The sequence below is a fragment of the Lytechinus pictus genome, chromosome 2 (genome assembly GCF_037042905.1).
Source record: "Lytechinus pictus isolate F3 Inbred chromosome 2, Lp3.0, whole genome shotgun sequence".
Taxonomy (NCBI): domain Eukaryota; kingdom Metazoa; phylum Echinodermata; class Echinoidea; order Temnopleuroida; family Toxopneustidae; genus Lytechinus; species Lytechinus pictus.
The window spans coordinates 55590915-55611514 of NC_087246.1; the positions used below are offsets into that span (position 1 = coordinate 55590915).

At 37.3% G+C, this 20600-nt stretch overlaps 2 protein-coding genes across 5 annotated transcripts; both read right to left on the reverse strand.

The window, feature by feature from the left end:
* Positions 1-1478: 1478 nt before the first annotated feature.
* Positions 1479-10488, reverse strand: LOC129270455 (riboflavin transporter 2-like). Of its 4 annotated transcripts, none has more exons than XM_064095209.1 (3): positions 10349-10488; positions 4669-5973; positions 1479-4042 (listed from the first exon to the last, which is right to left on the reverse strand). In XM_064095209.1, the coding sequence occupies exons 2-3, from the start codon at positions 5929-5931 to the stop codon at positions 3806-3808; spliced, it is 1500 nt and encodes a 499-aa protein (XP_063951279.1). In that variant the 5' UTR covers positions 5932-5973; positions 10349-10488; the 3' UTR covers positions 1479-3805. The 4 variants fall into 4 exon arrangements, with proteins under 4 accessions (XP_063951279.1, XP_063951278.1, XP_063951281.1 ...); XM_064095208.1 differs by lacking the exon at positions 10349-10488 and adding an exon at positions 9604-10326; XM_064095211.1 differs by lacking the exon at positions 10349-10488 and adding an exon at positions 9911-10247.
* A 514-nt stretch (positions 10489-11002) lies between these two features.
* On the reverse strand, positions 11003-20250 carry LOC129253935 (methyltransferase-like protein 27). The gene is made up of 5 exons (XM_054892375.2): positions 20103-20250; positions 19524-19646; positions 13795-13933; positions 13171-13263; positions 11003-11858 (listed from the first exon to the last, which is right to left on the reverse strand). Exons 1-5 carry the CDS (start codon positions 20244-20246, stop codon positions 11650-11652), a joined length of 708 nt encoding a protein of 235 aa, XP_054748350.2. The 5' UTR covers positions 20247-20250; the 3' UTR covers positions 11003-11649.
* Positions 20251-20600: the final 350 nt, after the last annotated feature.

Below are 20600 nucleotides of genomic sequence, written 5' to 3' on the forward strand. Positions count from 1 at the left end.
GCATAATTCCATTACATTTGAGACCAAATTACATACCGGTATTCATCAACTCATGGAAATAATACATACCAAATCAAAGAAAAAAGATATAATTTCGAAAAAATTAAATCAAGTTCCCCGGAGTTGTTTCTTTTACCCGCTAGCGGAGACATTTTTTCAACCTTGACAAATAATGGAATGGCAGCTCAATTATTATTCTCTCATTTGATTTATGTAACAGAATTTTTCGTCGTACTACCAGCAACAATTATGATGATTATCTCTGCTGCTAGTGCTCTCTCAATAAGCATGTTATGCATTTTCTTGTTAACTACAGCGTCTTTTAGATTTTCCTTGAATTTTTCCATTTATATTCAAGCCACACTTTCAATTAGTCAGTATTCAATTTTTTGCCTTCATATTTTTTTTTTCTGTTCTATTCTACAAAGACAAAGGGCTGTTATTTCGCTACAACAGGGCTTCCACTTACCAATATTTTCTGTCAATGCCCCCTCCCCTTCCCAAAAGCAAAAAATTACAAATTAATTTTATCACATCAATCTGCCTGTTGATCCCTCTCCCTCCCTTCTCTCTCTCTGAATAACATTTCTTTCCTCTCATCCCTTTTAATCTTTTGTTTTCTTAATTCTTTCTTTCTGTCTGTCTGTATGTCTTCTTTCTTTCTCTCTCTCTCTCTCTCTTTCTTTGTGTTTTTGTTTCTTTAATAATTTCCCCCCTTCCCCTTCTTCACTGTCCGCTGCCTTTATTCCGCAAATTTCAATGCTTTATTTTAAAAATATTTCGCATGGACACAATCATAACGTAAACTTGTCTTAGAAGGTTCAAACAATTTGTTTTTCAATTTAAATCATCTGTTGCACCCGTTACCATATTTGATTATTTTCCATTGAATAGCGATCTCGGCCTTGGCTTGATATCGATTCGTTTCAATTTAGGCAGTGGACGGTGTTTTTGTTAAGTAATGTCACAGTTGCACTGGCAATATAGACCAATCAAAGCTATTACGTTATTTCCAATGACTTGGTGTTAGTGTGACTTGTTAAAAATAGCAGGGATAATAAGGGATCGATTCAGACAAGACAGAATTAAGGGACATGGGGCTGAATAGATGTATTAAAATGTGCTGTCATGATGACGGCCATGAATTTCATTTTGATGTTATTAAACAGATCTTTCCTTCTTTCTGAATCTTTCATGGGCTAAACTTGGTCAAATATGACTTGATTTTTTATTCATGCTCGTCAAATCAGAGTGAATAATGTTAATATGTTTTTGAATGAAAAAAGAAACAAAAACAATCACGATCAGAAGGGAAGGGTATTTGTTTATCTCTTCACATTCCCTATCATTCATATTGTCATTCTATCATGATATACAGTATATTGTATCATCGATGTAGTTGCTGAATTAGTTTTCTTTTCAAAACCGCTTCCTTTTTAAGTTTTGATACACGAAGTAAGAGAACAGAACGCATTACAGAGAGGATCATTTTGTTTTTATTGCTATCAATTAAGGTACTCGAAAAATTCAAAGAAACTAATATGAATGTTTTTCAAGCCCAGGGGGGCACTTCCATTGACGAGTGGATAGGGGAGCATTTCATGAAAGAATTTGTCGGACGTTTTATCAGACAAGTCCCGATTTATCCGACAGTCACCATAGTAACAGTGCCTCTCAGCCAATGGCATAATTAAGGTAAGTTGTCAGATCTAAATACTTCTTGGATAAAAATTTTGATAAAACGCCCCCAGGCGCGACCGGTTATGTGGGGTTTCGGAAAGCACCCTAAACAGGTAGTTTAGGGTGCTACCATATTCTGAAATTGAACAAAACGGTATACCCTTGACAAGTGTTCCCTGAATTGGCCCCCTAAACAAGTACAGCGATATTTCAATTGATACGTCACGGACGGCTTTACCTTTACTTGCATTGGGTTTAGTATCGCCCCACGCCCACACCTCGCTCAAAGCGGACTCTAAACACGTGTTGGGGCAAAAAATACATCCTTTATAAAATAGTCCCTTCTATACCCTCGCAAATTTGACCATAAACACGTAGCTTTCCTAGCGAAATATATATGTTTTCAGTATTTTTAAATACTGAAAAAGTGTTTTTACACCCTTATTACGTTACGTACGTCGTGCATGCCCAATCTTGAAAAAGATATCATTTTTACGTGTTCCTTTGGTCGCGCCTGGTATCCACACGTCAAGGAAAGTGCCCCCCCCCCCGAATTTTCAAGCTACCCGCAACAATTATAATCACCACCGCTGCGAGCGGTCTTGTTAAAACGTTATGCATTTATTTCCAATTTACGCAACCACATTTCCATAGATATACTCTTTTGAGTATAGTCATCATCATTTACACACTAGAAAAATAAATAAGAGCGGAAAAGAGTGATAGCACCTTCTACCCCTTGTTAAAACCCTGTTACTCCTCGGCCATTTTGATTTCCATGCAACCTATCATTTTTTTTGTATAGAGAGATAGCACACTAATTCCTCTTGTATTGATGAATAGTGTCCCAAAGATTTGTAACAAATCTTTGGGACAGTATACAGTATACTTTATATTAACAACACTATAACAGGAGAAGAGGAACTATGCTAAGGTAGTAAGGTATACAGTATACTATATATTAACAACACTATAACAGGAGAAGAGGAACTATGCTGTAAAAATTTCACCTGGCTATAATTTATGAAAGAGAAAATACATATACATGTATAGCTATTGTTTGTCATCTGGTTGCAGATTGTGACCAGCCGTGTCTGAAGGGACATGAATCATTATGTAATGTATATTTTCAGACCATTCTGCGTCATTGAAGCGTAACTTGCAATGGTCCAATGATTTCTGACTTGGCCTAAGAATTTTTTTCCCCGAGAGATATTATTTATTTGATTAAGAATTTTGATACTTTTGATTGGTGTCTTTTATTTTGACAGCAAAATAACTATGAATCTAGTGCTATGTGCACACTGACATACAGATGGGAAGGGGGTAGGGGGCTCGGGGAGCCATGGACCCCAAACTTTCACGACTAAAAAGAAAAAAAGGAGACTAAGGAAAGGAAAAGAATAAGGGTTAAATATGATTATTTACTGAATATCATGTCAAAATCTATTACAAAGTTAGATTTTTAAATTAAAGAGGGCGATAGCTATACTTTTCTCTTTCATATGATAATACAATTCCTTGTATTTTATGATAGCAATGTTTGGTATGTTTTCATTTCCAATATAGTTGACCTTCTCCTTATACCCCACTCCTTTCGGAAAACAACCCAGAAATAAATACAAATTCAAGATAATATAAATCCTATAAAGCACCTCGAATAAACCAAGTCAACTAACAATGCCATAAAAATAAACTAAAATTTGAGAAAAGGGGTGAAACAGTGAGGAATATTATTCGGTAAATTGCCAATTCGTCTACTGCGAACTCGTCCTCTCACCACATGGTCTACTTTCATTTATTCTTATGCCATTCCGTCCATCAACATTTTGTCTTACAACCATTTTGGTTCAATTATCACCCCGTCTAATCATTTCGTCAATGACCATGTCGTCTCATGAGTTGGTCTAATATCCATTTCATTTTCATTCATTTTGCACAATAAGACTTGGTCCTGGACATGGACTAAATGGCCATTGGACCAACTGGTTATTAGACGAAACGGTGAGTGGACGAATTGGGAATTAGACCATGTAGATAGTGGACGAACCGATGGTAGAACATATGATAGTAGACGAGTTGGCAATTGGACGAATTGGCATTAGACGAATTGGAAATAAACCCATTATTCCATCATGGAGCATGTAAAAGAAGGACATGATTTGGTTTCATGGTGTGATTCAAAGACGTTGAAGACATTGATGAGGACAAACATGGTGACCGAACCAATGAACACACCAACTTGACCGATAGCAGCAGAAACGATCAGATGTCGGCGACTATCTGTACTGTTACGTAGTATCCAAACAGTCGAAGCATGGCAGTATCTCGAAGACAAACCTCTCGTCACAGCGTTTAGTACCTGTGTGCATGGAGGACAGTGAAGACAACGAGATAGCAAAGTCAGTTACGTTTTGACGGCGGATACTGTACGACTAAACTACGATTTTCGTGCGATTGTATGCGATATGTTTATTTTGGGGGCAAAGTCGATGGCGTTGCCCACTGACTATGAATAAGCCTAGAACATAATATGAATTCACGGATATTGTGTTGTCTCATAAGCCACATGGGAAGGCATGGGGAAAGTCGTAAAGAGACTGTACAAAGTACAAAGATCGTACAAAAATCATGTGATATGTCAGTTCACATGCCTTCCACTTTCCTTCAGCCAAGGGCATCGCAACGGTTTTGAAGGGGTGGGGGACTGACCATGCAAAAAAATACCCACATAATTAGAAAGTCAATTATGTTTTGTGTATAAAAAATGGAGTGGTTGAAGGTTTTCCTTTTCTCTCGATTCTGTATCTGTTTGATCTCTTTAATACAAAGAAAGAGTACCGCAAAGTAGAAGTAACATTATCATTAACTATGAGAATCTTCCTTTAGTTGCATATAATGAATGTCCCTTTGGTGGTATTGGAAAATCATTAAGTTTGATTAAAACAAAAAATTATTGTGAAATTACACGGGAAAAATGCTACTTACAATATATATTTTGCCAAAGATGATGCTGTAAAATGGTGGATTTGGGCTCGCTGCGGCAACCACAAAATCATAGGTGTAACAGGCAATAGCCAAAAGCAAGGACCCAGCAACTACTTTAAAGCTATAGATGGGTTTCAACAGGAACAGAAAGTAAGCAACTGCGATGGCTATCTCCTGCATAGGCACAAGAATTTCAAAGGTATCGTTTCCGTAAGCACTGCCAGAAAATCCAAGGATCGGTCCCATGATACCAAAAGACAGTGTGAAATTGATGAAGAAGACGGTATAAAGAAATACCACCTGTCGTTTGGTGAGGTGCTGTTCTGCTAAGTCGTTACCGGAGTTGTCATTTTCTTCATCCGGAGCATTCGGACTACCGTCTTCATGTGATCTCACTACAGACATAAGTCTTACGCGATCACCATCTTCCTCATCTGCAGATAAGGTTTCTGACTGTTTAAAGAGACCACCACATCCGTCTGTTCTAAGGTGGTGCCCATCAGCCTGAGGTACGTATTCCCGTCGAGAGCAAGGTAAGTTATTCAGGCAAATGAACGAGATATGACATGCTAGCATCATCAGGAACAGAACAACGAAATAATCCTTAGGTTCAAAGAGAAGTTGCGGTGCCACTTCTTCCCAAGAGGTGCAATTATACATGACTGTTGAATTCCCAACCACGGTTTCGTTCAGGTAAGTGTCATTGACGACGCACGATTTCATCTTGCCATTTGATTGTTGTATAAGGACGACGAACGCAGGAAGGATGTGACCCAATCCTTCACCGATCCAAAACCAGTTCATCAGGTTTGGTTTCATCAGAGACATGAAGCCGACGAACGTGACATTGGATGTTATATCAACCAGAGATACGAAGAACACCAGGCACAGGAAAGCCACACTGTGGAGTTCACCAAACACGTATGCCCTCGTGTCCCAGAAGAATATCAGCAAGAATGTAGCTATGGTTCCTAGGAAAGTTATGCCATAGTTCCAGGGAATCTCCAGACGGTAAATGCGAGTTGACGCAACGAGTTTGTTGCAGATTAAAAAGGCGATCATACCCACTAAAGAAAACTGAATCAGAATGTGTACGATTGAAGTCATGCGGTATTGCTCTGGTAGTCCAGTTGATATCATGATTGGTAATTCTGTCCAAACTCCCGACACGGAGACCCATGCACCGCTCCCGAATAAAACTACCAGTACGATTACTAGTATGCGTTCCCCGGGACGGTTGCGAATTTGCCCTTCCTTCTCCATCGCGACTCTTCAAGTCTCTTCGAGACTCTCCTGTATATTTACCTGGAAAAAAAAGCATCGAGGAATATTTTTACGATTATGGAACAGACATTGAAATAACACAGACACATATGCTGTTAATAATGATAACCAGAATAATCCGCTTTCATATAGCACTTAATTGATATATCACAACGACGCATCTATATGCGCTTTAAGGCCACCGCACACCTTACGACTGTTCGCGATCCGATTTTGGAACAAATCGCATTTTGCTCAATTTCTGAAAATGTGAATGGAACATATCATTTTATTTGAGGTTAATATTAATTGAAAGAATACTAGTATAACCATTTTGAAAGATTGCAAGCCTTTATTTTGGAGTAAAGGCCAAATTAGTTTCAAATCGTAGCCAATCGTACGACTGCTATGACGTCATTACGACTATATATTAAATTTGCTCTTATTCTAAGAAGGATGATAGCATAGTCACAGATTTGAACATAGGTATTCGCACGATGATTTCGAACATTACACAGTAAGATATTTCAAGTCTCAATATTAGCATCAAATTCTACTACGTTTTATTCCAAAATTGAGTCGCAGACCAATCGTAAGGTGTGCGGTCGCCTATACACACACCGGCTTGCCGGCACATTCATTGCACTTTCTCCACTCCTTGAGGAGCGATCCAGCAATAACCTCCAAACTTATATACAAGGCATAGACCTACTGCATTTGCTTTCGCATCCTATCCGGTATACGGTGTTCTTTCAATGAGAAGGCACACCGCTACAGCACCGGGATAAACCACTTAATTATGATATGTTTGCTATAATATTGTGGGTGTGTCGTGGTTATGACTCTAATCCTTCAATCTGAATGACGTGGTTCGATTCCCCACCCTCAAGTATTTCCAATGTATCAGAATCTTTTTGTCTACAATCTGCAAGAAATGTACAATGGAAATACATAGCTGCGTAACGTGTTTAGTGTTGGATGGTTCTCCACGTCTTAAAACTCCTTGTTTCTATAAATAAGGGACTCAGTAGCAAAATGCCACCTTCGGCGACTTGATCAAACCATAACTGACAAAGCATAAACCTGTCCACTCTAGCTTAAGTTTAAGATATTACTTTCCAATGGTAGAATTAAAATTTAATTTTCCACAGCAAAGTAATATGTGATAATAAAATTAACACTTTTTAAGGTAAAAATGTGTGACATTGTTAATTCATTGTTAATATACAGTACTAGACTACAGCCTGAATTTGGGGGTAAAATCGCTTGTATATAGTATTGATGATAAACAACAAGCTAATTTGAAAATAGAGATCTGAAATCATTCAAGAAATTAATGTTTGTAGGCATTAGTGATTCTCTAAAAATGTGTTCACCGTATAAGCTTTGGTGTCTCCTAAATCAGTTACATAGGAAACACTGACTTTTGAGTTCATAATCCATACCACCATTCCAAAGTGAGATAATTTATTTTTTACAGCCTTTACACAGTTTTTTATATTCCTAAAAAATAATTAGTAATAATATAGAAAATTCTGAAATATGGTCATGAATAAATTTATATTAGACTTTGGTGTCCCCCCAAATGTTACATTATGACATATCAATGCTTTCGTTTTCTAGTCCCATCATACATTATCTGCTTTTTTATACTTATGTATACGTTATTTCTGGTTTTACACGTACATTAAATACAAAAAAGATCACTTCGGAGCACACCTTGAAAAGGTGAAGAATAATCATTAACCCCCGAATTGTTATTTCTCAATAGATAAAAAAAAGTCAGACAATACATTCTAAAAAAAGTGTTTTGTTGATTATCTGAATGGATTACTGACTTGCATTATGACCACTCTTTATGAAATAAATGAATGTGAATTTTGCAGTTTTGTGCCCCAGCACACAAGAAACACCATTTTTAGCACCCTAAACCAGTATGGTGATTGTTTTTCTTCTCTGATTTTCGTTCTGTTTATTTGGTTTGTTCCCATTTTGAAGGGACTTTCTCAATAGGACCATTTCGAATAGTAATTCTCAATAATTGACTTTAGGGCCAAAATAAGCAATACCCAAAATGCAAAGTAGTTTATATGAGAATGTACAGCACAACGATCACCGTCTTCTTTGTTGCATGGGCTGAAATCTGTCCCAAAAGGTAGGGGGGACCAGGGGCTGGAAAATTTGACAAGCAAAAAAAAAAAAAGGGTTTTCACCCCGAAATGTAAGGTCATTTAGTCCAAAATACATGTATTATTTTTATTGTGAATGATGAATTTTTCTCCATCATAAAAGATAAAAATAGTAGGGGGACATTTGATATTACTACTATGTTTGGTAGGGGCGCGCGTCCCCCTGTCCCCCCTGGGATTTCCGCCGATGCTTTGTTGTCACAGAATGAATAATCGCTAACCATTTTCTGAGAGCTTTACATAAGTGGAGAGTGTTTACTCAAGCTTAAAATTCTGTCAATAATCAAAATAATACAATAATTATAAGAAATAATCTAATAATCACTGAAGCCCAAGGTAATATAAAAAATACCCCCATGGTATATTTTCAATTGCCTCGATCTGAGGACCTTTTTCAAACTAATTTTTGTTTTTACTGATACGCCCTAGCTGTACACTGTAAAGTCGGAACCTTCACGTACTCATTTTGTGGAGGTTTTACAGATAGATTCTTTGCCGTACGTCATACCTCTATGAATCGCAAGAAAGAAAACAAGATGCCTAAATTTGGAATTGATTACTCCAAGAGCATGAATTGAGACATAAAGATTAGCCATAGTGAAGACTGAATGCCATATAAAATAATGTCGCAGAAAGGGTGAGTTATGAAAAAGTATATATATATATATAGGCTACGTAGTGAACGTTATAAAGGTTGTTCTTGGCCATCTATAGCAATCTTCCATTCCTGAGGATGCCAGAATATAATAATAATAATAATCCGCTTTTTTATATAGCGCTTAATCCATCGGAACGACGTGTCTAAGCGCTTTACAGATATATTATTACCCCGGTCATCGGATTCAATCAGTCATTCCCGCACACAATGTGTGCACATCCTTCACTCCCCCACTCCCTGGGGAGTATTCCAGTCAGTCGCCTGTGAGGCGCACACAGTACTGGACAAGCTACAATGACTTTCACATCCTACCGGGTACCCATTTAGCACCTGGGTCGAGAGTGGCAAAGTGTGGATTAATGCCTTGCCAAAGGACGCTAGACCGCGGTGGGATTCGAACACACGACCCTCTGTTTACAAGACGAGAGTCAGAACCACTACACCACAGCTCCTCCACACATATATACAATATATAATTGCAAGGTGCATATGCCAGGTGTAAGCAGATCGACTCGATTCCAAGTCATTTTTATTATGTAGCAGAATTACTGAATATCCGGTGCATATATATCCAGTTTCATAGTGAACATCCTGGAATGAATGTACAACATGTACGCAACCCGTCTATAATTGTAAATACACTTCGTGTTGTATATACACTTCATTCATCATACTTCTCATTTGACTAGCTATCAAGATAATAAAATGAATGGTTCTTTCCCGGGGTTCTTTCAAACTGGCTTAATTGTATAAACCACCGGGATAAACCAATGCTTCGTTTGTGCACTGAGCTGATGAGCAGCACTATACACCCGGGCACTATACCTGGAGCTGCAAATGTAGAAGAATCCGAGGCTATTATGTCTTCAACAAAGACATACGTATATACCATATGCATGCAGTTCATAAAATGTTCCAATAATATATTTCAAGTGGTTTTCAAAACATATTAACATTTCTCCTATTCTCTGGTAGGCGAATAAGGCACGTGTCAATCAATGTTTACCATTCGCTTAGGTATAGCTTTAGTACAAATTCAGTTGCACCGCACTCGTTTTAAGCACATCCGCTAAGTATATTCCAATCGTAGAGCTATTCATGTTCCAACCATTTCCAAGATTTACGGAGATGCCTCAAAATACTGTGATTCCCTCTTTCAAATACTAGGTGATGCTGTTGTATAGATAGCGGCACAGTCATTTACATCTCTCTGTGTGTTTATATTTACTCCATGATCGCGCTCTATACAGTATATCTTTAATGTTCAACACGGCGCATGATACCCCACTGCTGCACAAACGCTACAATGATTGTGAGGAAAATAACGTTGATTGTGAATAGCCAGTAAACCATTATTCATTCAATTAATGTTTATGTTCCTACCAGCATTCAACAGCAAGAACGGTCATGCGGAAAGGGGTATAGACGAGAATGTTTCCGATCGAGTCTAACATAGTTTAGACCGCGTAACATTCTATAAAAATGTTGCCAATTCATATTCCTTCAAAAAGACGACAAAAAAGGTCGATACGTATGACGATATTACATATTTGTATTTTCTAGTTCTTACCTGTTTCAGTCAGATGATATCCACAAAAATACGGTAGAATTCCACTTTGAATCTTTGATCATTATGTATGTGACATTCAAACGAGCTAGGAAGTTGTTCATTTATTGGCAAGACCAGGCAGGACACGTCAATTATATACTGTATATTCGCAGGTAGACCGTGAAGAAAATTGAAGATATAATCAGAGAGAAGGAGGGGGGGGGGTGAAAGCGGTGTGAAGTGGGAATGGAATTGAATAAAAAAGAACGGACAAGATGAAAGAGGGTATAGTATACCGATATATTTTAGGAGATAGAGGGGATGGGAATTAAGACAATAATAATTGTCGATCTACCTGCAATTCTTTTTAATCAATAATAGCGGTCTTTCCACACGACCACAATATTCAGACAGATGGTAATGAAATTCCAAGACCTTGTTAATCTAATCTGGTTTTGATTTGATTTAGTAATCAATCTACCGATAGCACAATATGAAATTCATATCACACAATAATTTGATATACAAAGTTGTATTAAAGCAAAACTCAGGTCGAATCTCCCGACCCGACCTATAGACCCCTATTACATTATACACATACTTCTACTAATCGGGGGGGGGGGGGGGAGCACTGATTGATAAAAACTTGCAGCATTTCAGAGTCGTCATGGTAGTACAGTATATAGTGAACTGATTCATTTAATTCCTTTATTTCATTAAATTTCCATTCAAACATAATACAAAGTAATATAAATCAGATACAAATAAAGATTAATATTTTCAATGAAAGCATACAGTAATAAAAATGAGGGGTCCACTAAAAGCAATGCTTGTACAGTTTGGACCCCCCTTGAAACTATAGAAATAATTGGGTACTTAGTGATACACGCGCTTAAAAATAACAAAGGAAGAAATTAAAAAGTTGGGGATCCGACTAAGGTTCAATCACACAATGAGGTCTCAGCCAACAGAAGATGGGATATATATGCATTTGGCGAGTTAATTAGGCAATATCTCATTACAAATAAAATGTAAATTTTGGAAATTGTGCAGGAACAGCTGCTGCTCTTGTTATCAAAGTCGGTGTATTTATACTGCATTTATTACAGAAGACAAATTCGATATTATAGGCTAAATAAACAATTACTATACCATTTCCCCCGGTAGTTTTACTTAACATATTGATTAAATACGTAAGCCTATTAATTGCAAATCGTCTATTTCCGATAGGCTGTAATTACACTATAGTATATTTAGTGTATTCTGCATTCTACATGTTCAAAACAAATGCACCTCAAATGGTTACTCAATTGCCTGTTTTCTTATAGGGTAACGATAACGCCCTCATGCTCAACTAAACGGTCATCATGCTCCGACTCGTCATCCGTTCCAGAGTAGTAAACCGAGCTGATGTCGCCAAGTCGCTCCCATTTTCCACTCGCGATCCACTCGTCAAAGACTGACTTGACATTGAATATTTCATCCTCCATCTCTAGACTTGATTTCCGTATGAACAGGATGAAATATCCACCTATTGATAATAGTAAAATAGGATATTGATAACATGCTTCTGTCCCTTTGTCCCTTAATCTACCTGTTGACCATTATAGGTTTCCATGACATTTTCTCCGGCGATAGTTCCTCCGCTGCAAATTCTGCATATTATAATGGAATGGCCAACTTCAAACCTCGGATTGAACACTATACACTAACACCTATAACTCTAAACCTTACATAAGGCATAAAACACTATTGAAACCCTAACCCTACATCTTGGACGAAATAAAACCCGGAGCAATTGTCGCCGGAGCAAACGTCGTGTCACCCCACCTTAGGCCAAGACAAGATCTGTGCTTCCTCAAAATTGTTGCTGTTGCCGCAAACTTCCTCAATTTTGAAAGTCACATCCAACTATGGATAGTCTTACGCCATCCTCGTTTTGATCCTTGCTCCTGACGCATTCGGACACTTTGAACGTACCTTGGAAGTTTTATTATAGAATGAGTTGATGGCATTCGGCCAATTAAGTTTAACAAAATGGGTCTGAACCAGGGTCGTCATCCCATAAGGCGAGGGGGGCGGCGACCGACCCTTTGATGCTTCAAAAGAGACGAAAAGGGAAGGAATTAAAAGATTAAATGAAAGATCTGGGTCATGCATGACTACCCCTACAATAATATTATTCAAGTCTGACAAAAATATGACGTCAGATTATTATACCCCAATCAAAATAACATGGTGCCAGACTTGAGCATTGATTCTTTAAAAAAATATTCTCAACATGCAGTGGAGCGAGAATTCAGTCCGAATGTTAAATATTACACAAACCGCACACACTCACACAGGTTTATTTTCATTTGGTCCAATGCCAATTTGTCCAAGTGCCAACTCGTCTACTATCATTTGGTCTACCATCAGTTCGTCCAATATCCACATGACCTAATTGCCATTTCGTCCACTCACCATTTCGTCTAATAACCAGTTGGTCCAATAGCCATTTAGTCCATATACCATTTGGTCTAATTAGACTAAGTGTTAATTGGGCAAACTGCCTGAAAATAAAGAGAGTATTAGACCAACTGGTTATGAGACGAAATGGTCATAGACGAACTTGTGATTAGACGAAGAGATGATTGGACAAAATTGTTATTGGACCAAATGCTTGTTCGACGAAATGTTGATGAACGAAATGGCATTAGACTAAAATGAAGATAGACCATATGGTAAGTGGACTTGTTGGCAGTGGACGAATTGGCAATTTACCCTCACGCATACCTCTCACACTCCCCACAAAATATTTTTACAAAATTGGCCCATTTCTCTGTCGTGTGACCTAGGTTTACCTGTTCGAGTCAGACGGTCAATCTCTGGCAATGCACTATGATCCAGTACTAGAGGTCCAAATGAGGACACAGCTACTACGATATCAAAAGCACCTGTCAAATATGGGAAGTTATATTTATTTCAAATAATAATTTAAGACATGCATTGCGACGGGAATGGAGTATTTGGCGAAATGATTTGATTTTATTTGGTTTGATTTATTCAAACATTCCAATAACAAAAGTATATACAAATACAGTAATTTTTTGTTCGTTGTTTAAAATAAAATAAGCAAATAACATAATGAATAACATATGCATACAAACATAGCATTCTAATTAAAATATGATTATACCTGAAAATTTCTTTCTTTTCTTTATTATTGAAACATCTGGCAGAAAAAAATATACATATATCGACATTATACATTTTGAAATGTGGGAGACCTCCATCTTCTCCTTCTGATGTTTTGAGTGGCGATTAGTCATATTTGACTATTCTTAAGCTTAGAGCTTGAAAATGATGGAGGCCTCGAAAGAAAAGGGGAAAGAAAACCAGACAAACAGTGCAATACGTATTGTAATTAATCAAAATGAAAAATAAAAGATCAGATGTGAATAATAAATATACATATTTTCACATACCATTTTCATAGGGTGAAATGACGTTTGCGCCAAACCAACATTGTTTAAGGTTGGTATAAACATGTCTCTTGCGACTTTTCTCCAAGAAATTGTTATTCCCGTCTACACCGTGAATATTGGTGTACCCAAGTGAGTGCAGCTAATGAGGTAAATTTGAAAAAATGTCAATGAGAAGCAGAACTTTAAGAATTATGAATTAACATACCGTTGTTTTCATTCCTTTAAGAGTTACATTGCGAGAAAGTACAGAATTTCAGCTTTGTGGTGGTAGAGATAACGTCATTGGCGGAGCAAAAAAAGGGGAAAAAGGAAAGAAAGAAAAAAAGCGGAAAATTAATAAAGGAGGGGAAAAAAGGAGGAAAAAGAGAGGAGAAAAAAGAAGAGGAGGAAGACGAGTGAATAAAATAAGATGAGGGGAACACTTGGAAAATAAAAAGAATCTTTCATGTCACTATATAAAATTTTCGCTCGCGCATTGCGCTCGCATTATCTTGTCCAATATGGAGTTTAAATGTCAAGTTTGGAAGTCAATATACAAAACATATTTCACCTCGGAAATCGAACTTTCATTATTTTGTCTGATTTACAAATTGATTTCTATAAAGTGCTCTGTAAAAATGTCAGTTTTATGGTCTGAATATTAACATTTTCTGCTCGCGCTGCGCGCTCGTAGAATTCGATTTTTCAGGTACCAATTATTTTCGTGTATTCCATAAAATTTTCAAAATATCCCTTTTCAGGTCTGATTGTCAAAACGTATCAGCTAGCGCTGCACGCTCGCATTTTGATTGGCGAGTTATGTATGTCTCAATAATGATTATAATAATAATAAATAATAATAACAATTTTATATACCGCAAAATCGCAAAATTGCCTCTAAGCGGTTAAGAGAAAGGAAAATGAAGTATAAAGGAAATAGAAATAGAAATAGAAATACTTTGCACAACAAAATGTATCAAAACTAATATTACAATTTACAACTTTCTCACCAGATCATGAATAAAATACCATCAAATGGGCCAATAAAACATATGATATGATCAATTTAAGATTTAAAAAGATGAGTTTTAAGCATAACTTTAAATGTATTAACACTGTTAGCATTGCGAATTTGTAGGGGGAGATTGTTCCAAAGAAATGAAGCTGCATAAGAGAAAGAACGCTGACCGTATTGTTTGTAAGAAGTATGAGATCGAGAAAGGAGAGATTGAGAAGCAGAACGTAGAACTCGAACTGGCTAATATCGAGGAAGGAGTTCAGAAAGGTATGAAGGAGCTAGACCATGATATGACTTGAAAGCAAGAAGAAGAATTTTGTAGGTGATACGAGAAGTAATAGGAAGCCAGTGGAGTTCGCGAAGCACAGGAGTAATGTGGGAAGAACGAGGGACACAGGAAACAAGACGAGCCGCGGTGTTTTGGATACAACAAACTACTTAAAATCCCCTTTTCATGACAGTTTATCAAAAAATTTGGCTTGCGATTTGCGCTCGCATTAATGGTTAAAATACATTAACTGATGCATCCTATTTATAATTACAGAAGTGCTTGAAATGTCCAGCTTGCAGGCCATAATATCATCAGATTTCGCACCCTCATTAGGCATTAATGATTAAGATATCAATTTAATAATTAAATTGTTCATTTTGTTTCATCTCGCGCTTAGCAAGAGGAATAGGAAGATAGTCATCATTTTTTTTAAAACAAAGTCAATGCATAACATATAATACGCAGTATATAAACAAATCTCCAATGTTTGGGTCCCAGGGGGCCACTTCCATTGACAAGTGGATACCATACGCGACCACGGGGTCTTGAAAAGCACCCTAAACACGTATTTTCCATATTCTGAAAATGCACCCCTTAACAAGTATTGGCGTGTGAAACCCTACCCTTAACAAGTATTGGAAACAAATACTATTGGCAAGTATTCCCAGAACTGAGCCCCTTAACAAGAATGGCCTACAGCGATTGTATTTTCCATATTCTGAAAATGCACCCCTTAACAAGTAAGGAAACAAAACGATACTCTGAGCAAGTATTCCCTGAAATGAACCCCTAAACAAGTACAGAGATATTTCATTGTTATGTCACGCGTCCGTCGGTCGTCGGTTTTACCTTTAGACACCATTATATTGGTTTAGTACGGCCCCACCTTCCACACCTCGCGCAAATCGGACTCTAAACACGTAGTGTTGGGGCAAAAAGGACATCCTTTATAAAACATTTTGATTTTGTTTTATCATCCCCGCATATTTGACCCTAAATACGTATATTTTTCCGAGCGAAATATTTTTATGTTTTTGACACCCTTATCACGTTACGTACGTAACGTGCCCTATCTTGAAAAAGACATCCTTTTAAGGTGTTTTTTGGTCGTGCATGGTATCCACTCGTCAATGTAAGTGCCCCCCCCCCCCCGGGTTTGGGTATAAAACAGATCAATGAAAATTAAAATATATACACGCGATTGAAATTATTTGAAAAAAGAAAAAAAAAATGATTATAACAATAATAATAAAAAGGCAGAGCAAACGACATGAAATAGACAACAGTATATTTAAAATGAATAAACCTATGAAACAAGACACTCGAGAATAAATTGCTTCAAAATTTTAAAAGCTTGTTGGGCTCCCAGGGACAGGAGAAAAAGCAATGACGTCTATCGGTGCATGAAAAATTCATACCAAAAGATGGTTGATGGGCTAGGCCAAGGAATGAGACGTACAATCCGCTGCACCCCCCCCTCTCTCACACACAGACCCTCAAACACGAACACTCTCAAAACCATCAACACAAGCACCAACCCCCCCCCCTCCCCCTCCTCTCCCTCTCTGCAACAGACCCAGCCAGAAGGGTACAGCAGACTGCCTCACACCCCAATCCCGCCCAGTCATCATTTTCATATGCATGTCCTAAGGATGTCCGGTCCTATGTTAAAACTCAATGTAATAATAATGTGCGATCCATATCCACCTCACAATTTTCCTACAAAGTGCTTGAAATATAGAGCTGAAATTGACTCTTTTTCAGATCGGAATATCAAATAGTTTAGGCTCGCGCTTCGCGCTCGCTTTGATTTTCATGATAAAAGATGTATTTAGAATGCCCAGATTCTAGGTCTAAATATAAAACACGCGCGCATTTTTATTCAGATACTCAACTTGTTCTCTATTATCCAGTTTCAGATCACAATATCAAAAATTTTCTGCTCGCACTTTGTGCTCGCATTATTAATGTAGGAAGATCCCCTTTACTCATTCTTTTCATGATTTACAAAACATGAATAGTGTCCCGTTTTTAGGTCTAAATCTCGATTTTTGTTTCAGACGGATTTCTATAGGGAAATAAGCTGTTGCCATGGCAACGGGCCCTTTGCAAAATTATTTCTTTTTAAATTTAATTCAAGCATTACTGAGTCAACATAATTTTTTATCTTTATAAAGAACTCCTGCAGAACACTTTCTGTATTTTTTGTTCAAATGGGGGATCAAAACTTAAGCATACAGATTAAGTCAATTCCAATTGTATTTTCCACCTGTCCATTGTCTTGTCAACCATATTATATTTGTAAATGAGATGTTATTTGGTTGCCATGGCAATGGCTTGAGATGTAATTTACACATTTAGCAACCAAAATATCTTTTTTTAGCACTGTAAAATTAGGGGAAATTAAAGATAAAATCATATTCTACAACGTTTTTTAAACAAAATTTTGATTTTTCTGGGGAAAAACAAGCCGTTGCCATGGCAACGGACCAATTGAAACTATCTTGGTGATCTTGAATATTTCTAAATTTCATATGTATTCAATTGGGAGCCTGAAAATTTTGGTCATCTATATCATGTTTATTTAACATTCTATATCATGTTTATTTAACATTCACATGGGAATGTATGTTATTTTGGAGAAATTAATCCGTTGCCATGGCAACGGCCGAAAATGGCATTTATAAATTTACCTCCCATCCTTAAAATAAATCTTAAGGCATATACTAATACTTGTGAAAGTTTCATGCTTTAGTCATAATTTGCACAATTGTTCGGCTTATCCGCTCTACTGCTATTGGGGATACCCCTTCAAAGAAACCAAAAAGCATCTTCGAGTGGCCGATCGGGGAAAATATGGCTGAAAAAAATTCGGGTCCCCCCCCCCCCCCCTATTGGCGAAGGCTGGATCCGCCCTTGAACGTTGATGATCAAAATAAAAAGTTTTGCACAAAGTTGCACACAAAAAAACAGAAACAGAGTAAGAAAATTTAGTTTTGAGGTACATTTTCTGCACGGAAATTCATATCAAAATAGTCAATACAAAATAAATGACCGTTATGAAAGAGAAACATTTACTCTGTCCAATGGTCCAATGGTATTTAATTTTACTTGAAGATGAAAAAAAAAGATATGTGGTAAAAAAAATTGAGAAAAACAAAATCTCACAATTCACGAGATTTTGCAGGGAGGTCAGTAAATTCAGCCACGAGAAGATTTGGATGAATCTGGCCTATTTTCTCATTAGCATAGTAACATGCGTTCTGAATGTACTCGACAGTATATAATAACGAACAGAAGCATTATTTGTGATTAACAGAGCGATATATCCTGCGGGATTAGAATATTGAAAGGGGTTACTTAGATAAGAACAACAATTATTCAAAATTTCACCAATATTTGAACTTCGTTGATTGCTCGTATATCCCTTGTGGGTGGCACTCCTCACCTGAATATCTTTTGTTATGAGCAGGTCGTGTTACCTTGAACTATAACCGTGGGAGTGAAAAAAATCCTATATTGTCGGCGCCAACATTTTATAGATTGTTATTATGAACAAAATTTTATTTGTGGTATGATTATTGTAAAGAGTAAAGTAGACTATTGTTAGGGTTCAATCTGGCATATAGCATAACATGATAAACCCAAAGCTCCAGTATCACCAAATGGTATGTGTATATACCAAATCGGTTGTTCCGCTTAAACTATTCTGCCACACTACATAATTATGATGGGGTTTGGGGATGACGGAAAAAAGAAAGAAAGTTTCAAATAAATACCCAGACGAAAAGACGGTTATACCTGTCTAAATGCTACATGGCCAAATTAATGATGAATTCGGGGGGGGGGGGGGGCACTTCAATTGACGGGTGGATACCATGCGCGACCAGGGGGTCTCGAAAAGCACCCTAAACAAGTATTTTCCATATTCTGAAAATGCACCCCTTAACAAGTATTTGTATGTGAAACACTACCCTTAACAAGTATTGGAAACAAAACGATACCCTTGGCGAGTATTTCCTGAAATGAACCCCTAAACAAGTACAGTGATATTTTATTTGTTATAATTATGTCGGGACGTCGGTTTTACCTTTACCTACATCTTTTGGTTTAGTACGGCCCCACCTCCCAGACCTCGCGCAAGTCGGACTCGATCTAAGCACGTATAGTGTTGACTGTTGGAGCAAAAAGTACATCCTTTATTTTTTTATAGTATTTTTACCCTCACTAATTTGACCCTAAACACGTAGCTTTCCTAGCGAAATAGATACCCTTTTTTTTCATTATTTTAGTGTTTTTGACACCCTCAGTACGTTACGTAACTTACGTGCCCTATCTTGAAAAAGACATCCCTTTTACGTGTTTTTTTTTTTTGGTGGCGCATGGTATCCACTCGTCAATGTAAGTGCCCCCCCCCCTGGGATTGAATCGGTATGGTTCATTCCATGCCCCCAAACTCACCTCTAATCCGAAACGTCCAGTTCCACATCCAATGTCCAAGATCTTCGCTTCCTTATCTGTAATAAGATCGGTAACCCTTTTACCCATGACACCGTACCCTTGATAGCCAAGGACGTCCATGTCCTTGATGAAGGCGCCCGATGTTAAAAAGGAAAGCAACACGAATAACACTTGGAATAACATAATTTGTGATGTGAAAATGATGATGGATGGCTTGAATGGTTTGATGGGAGTGGTTGGGGGACAACATTCTCGAGATTCATCACTGTCATTTATTAAAATTATTATCATTATAGTCATTATTTTGATCGTTGTCATCATGTACATAATCATTACCATGATGTTTATTTATCATTGTTTGCATTGTTGTTCTTATTAACATCATCATCATCATTATCATCATTATTCTTTCTTTTCTAATCATTACAATGATAACAAATAATATCAACATTATTATCAATGGCTGACGATTGTGTACATTTTCGTTGATGTTGTTGTATATTATTCCAGCAAAATAAAGTAAATGAACGTCATCGATACACTGTAATATGGAAAATTTCGGTGTTTGTTAAAACTTACCTCGTCATAGAATGAAGCCCATTTGCTATAAAGCTTCTTCTTTGCTTCCATATCCCTGCAAGCCGTAATAAGTTTAAGCCTATCCACAGACGGACAGGCCGACTGATGGAGATCATATTCGTGATCATTCGTGTGGTCAACCATAATGTTTCCAAATGACGCAGAACGAAAATAAAACTTTCAGAGCACTGCTGGATGGATAGACTATAACTAAATCAATCGTTCAAAATGACAAGTCACCAGCCAAGGATTGGTACTTTTTTTTGACAGTGCTTTGTTTGCACATGGACCTATGAAGAGATGGACATTCATCGCTTACTTAATGAATTCACTAACAGGTGACTGTAATTGTCCTCTGAATAACATTCTCTTCATACTAGTCTTCTTTGGTTCAATGATCGTCACCGTGAGAAGGGACGGAAGCAGTTCGTGACTGGACATTTATATTTCACAAATTATATGCGCAATAGACAACAAATCACTTAAATCATGGAAAAT

Coding starts and splice junctions, on each gene's coding strand:
- LOC129270455 (XM_064095209.1), bottom strand. CDS start 5,931: ATGGAGAAGGAAGGGCAAATTCGCAACCGTCCCGGGGAACGCATACTA. Junction 4,043..4,668: donor TCTTTGGCAAAATATATATT/GTAAGTAGCATT, acceptor CCATGCACACAG/GTACTAAACGCTGTGACGAG.
- LOC129253935 (XM_054892375.2), bottom strand. CDS start 20,246: ATGGTTGACCACACGAATGATCACGAATATGATCTCCATCAGTCGGCC. Junction 13,934..19,523: donor CTGGACGTTTCGGATTAGAG/GTGAGTTTGGGG, acceptor TTACCTCATTAG/CTGCACTCACTTGGGTACAC. Junction 11,859..13,170: donor TGACCGTCTGACTCGAACAG/GTAAACCTAGGT, acceptor TATTATCAATAG/GTGGATATTTCATCCTGTTC.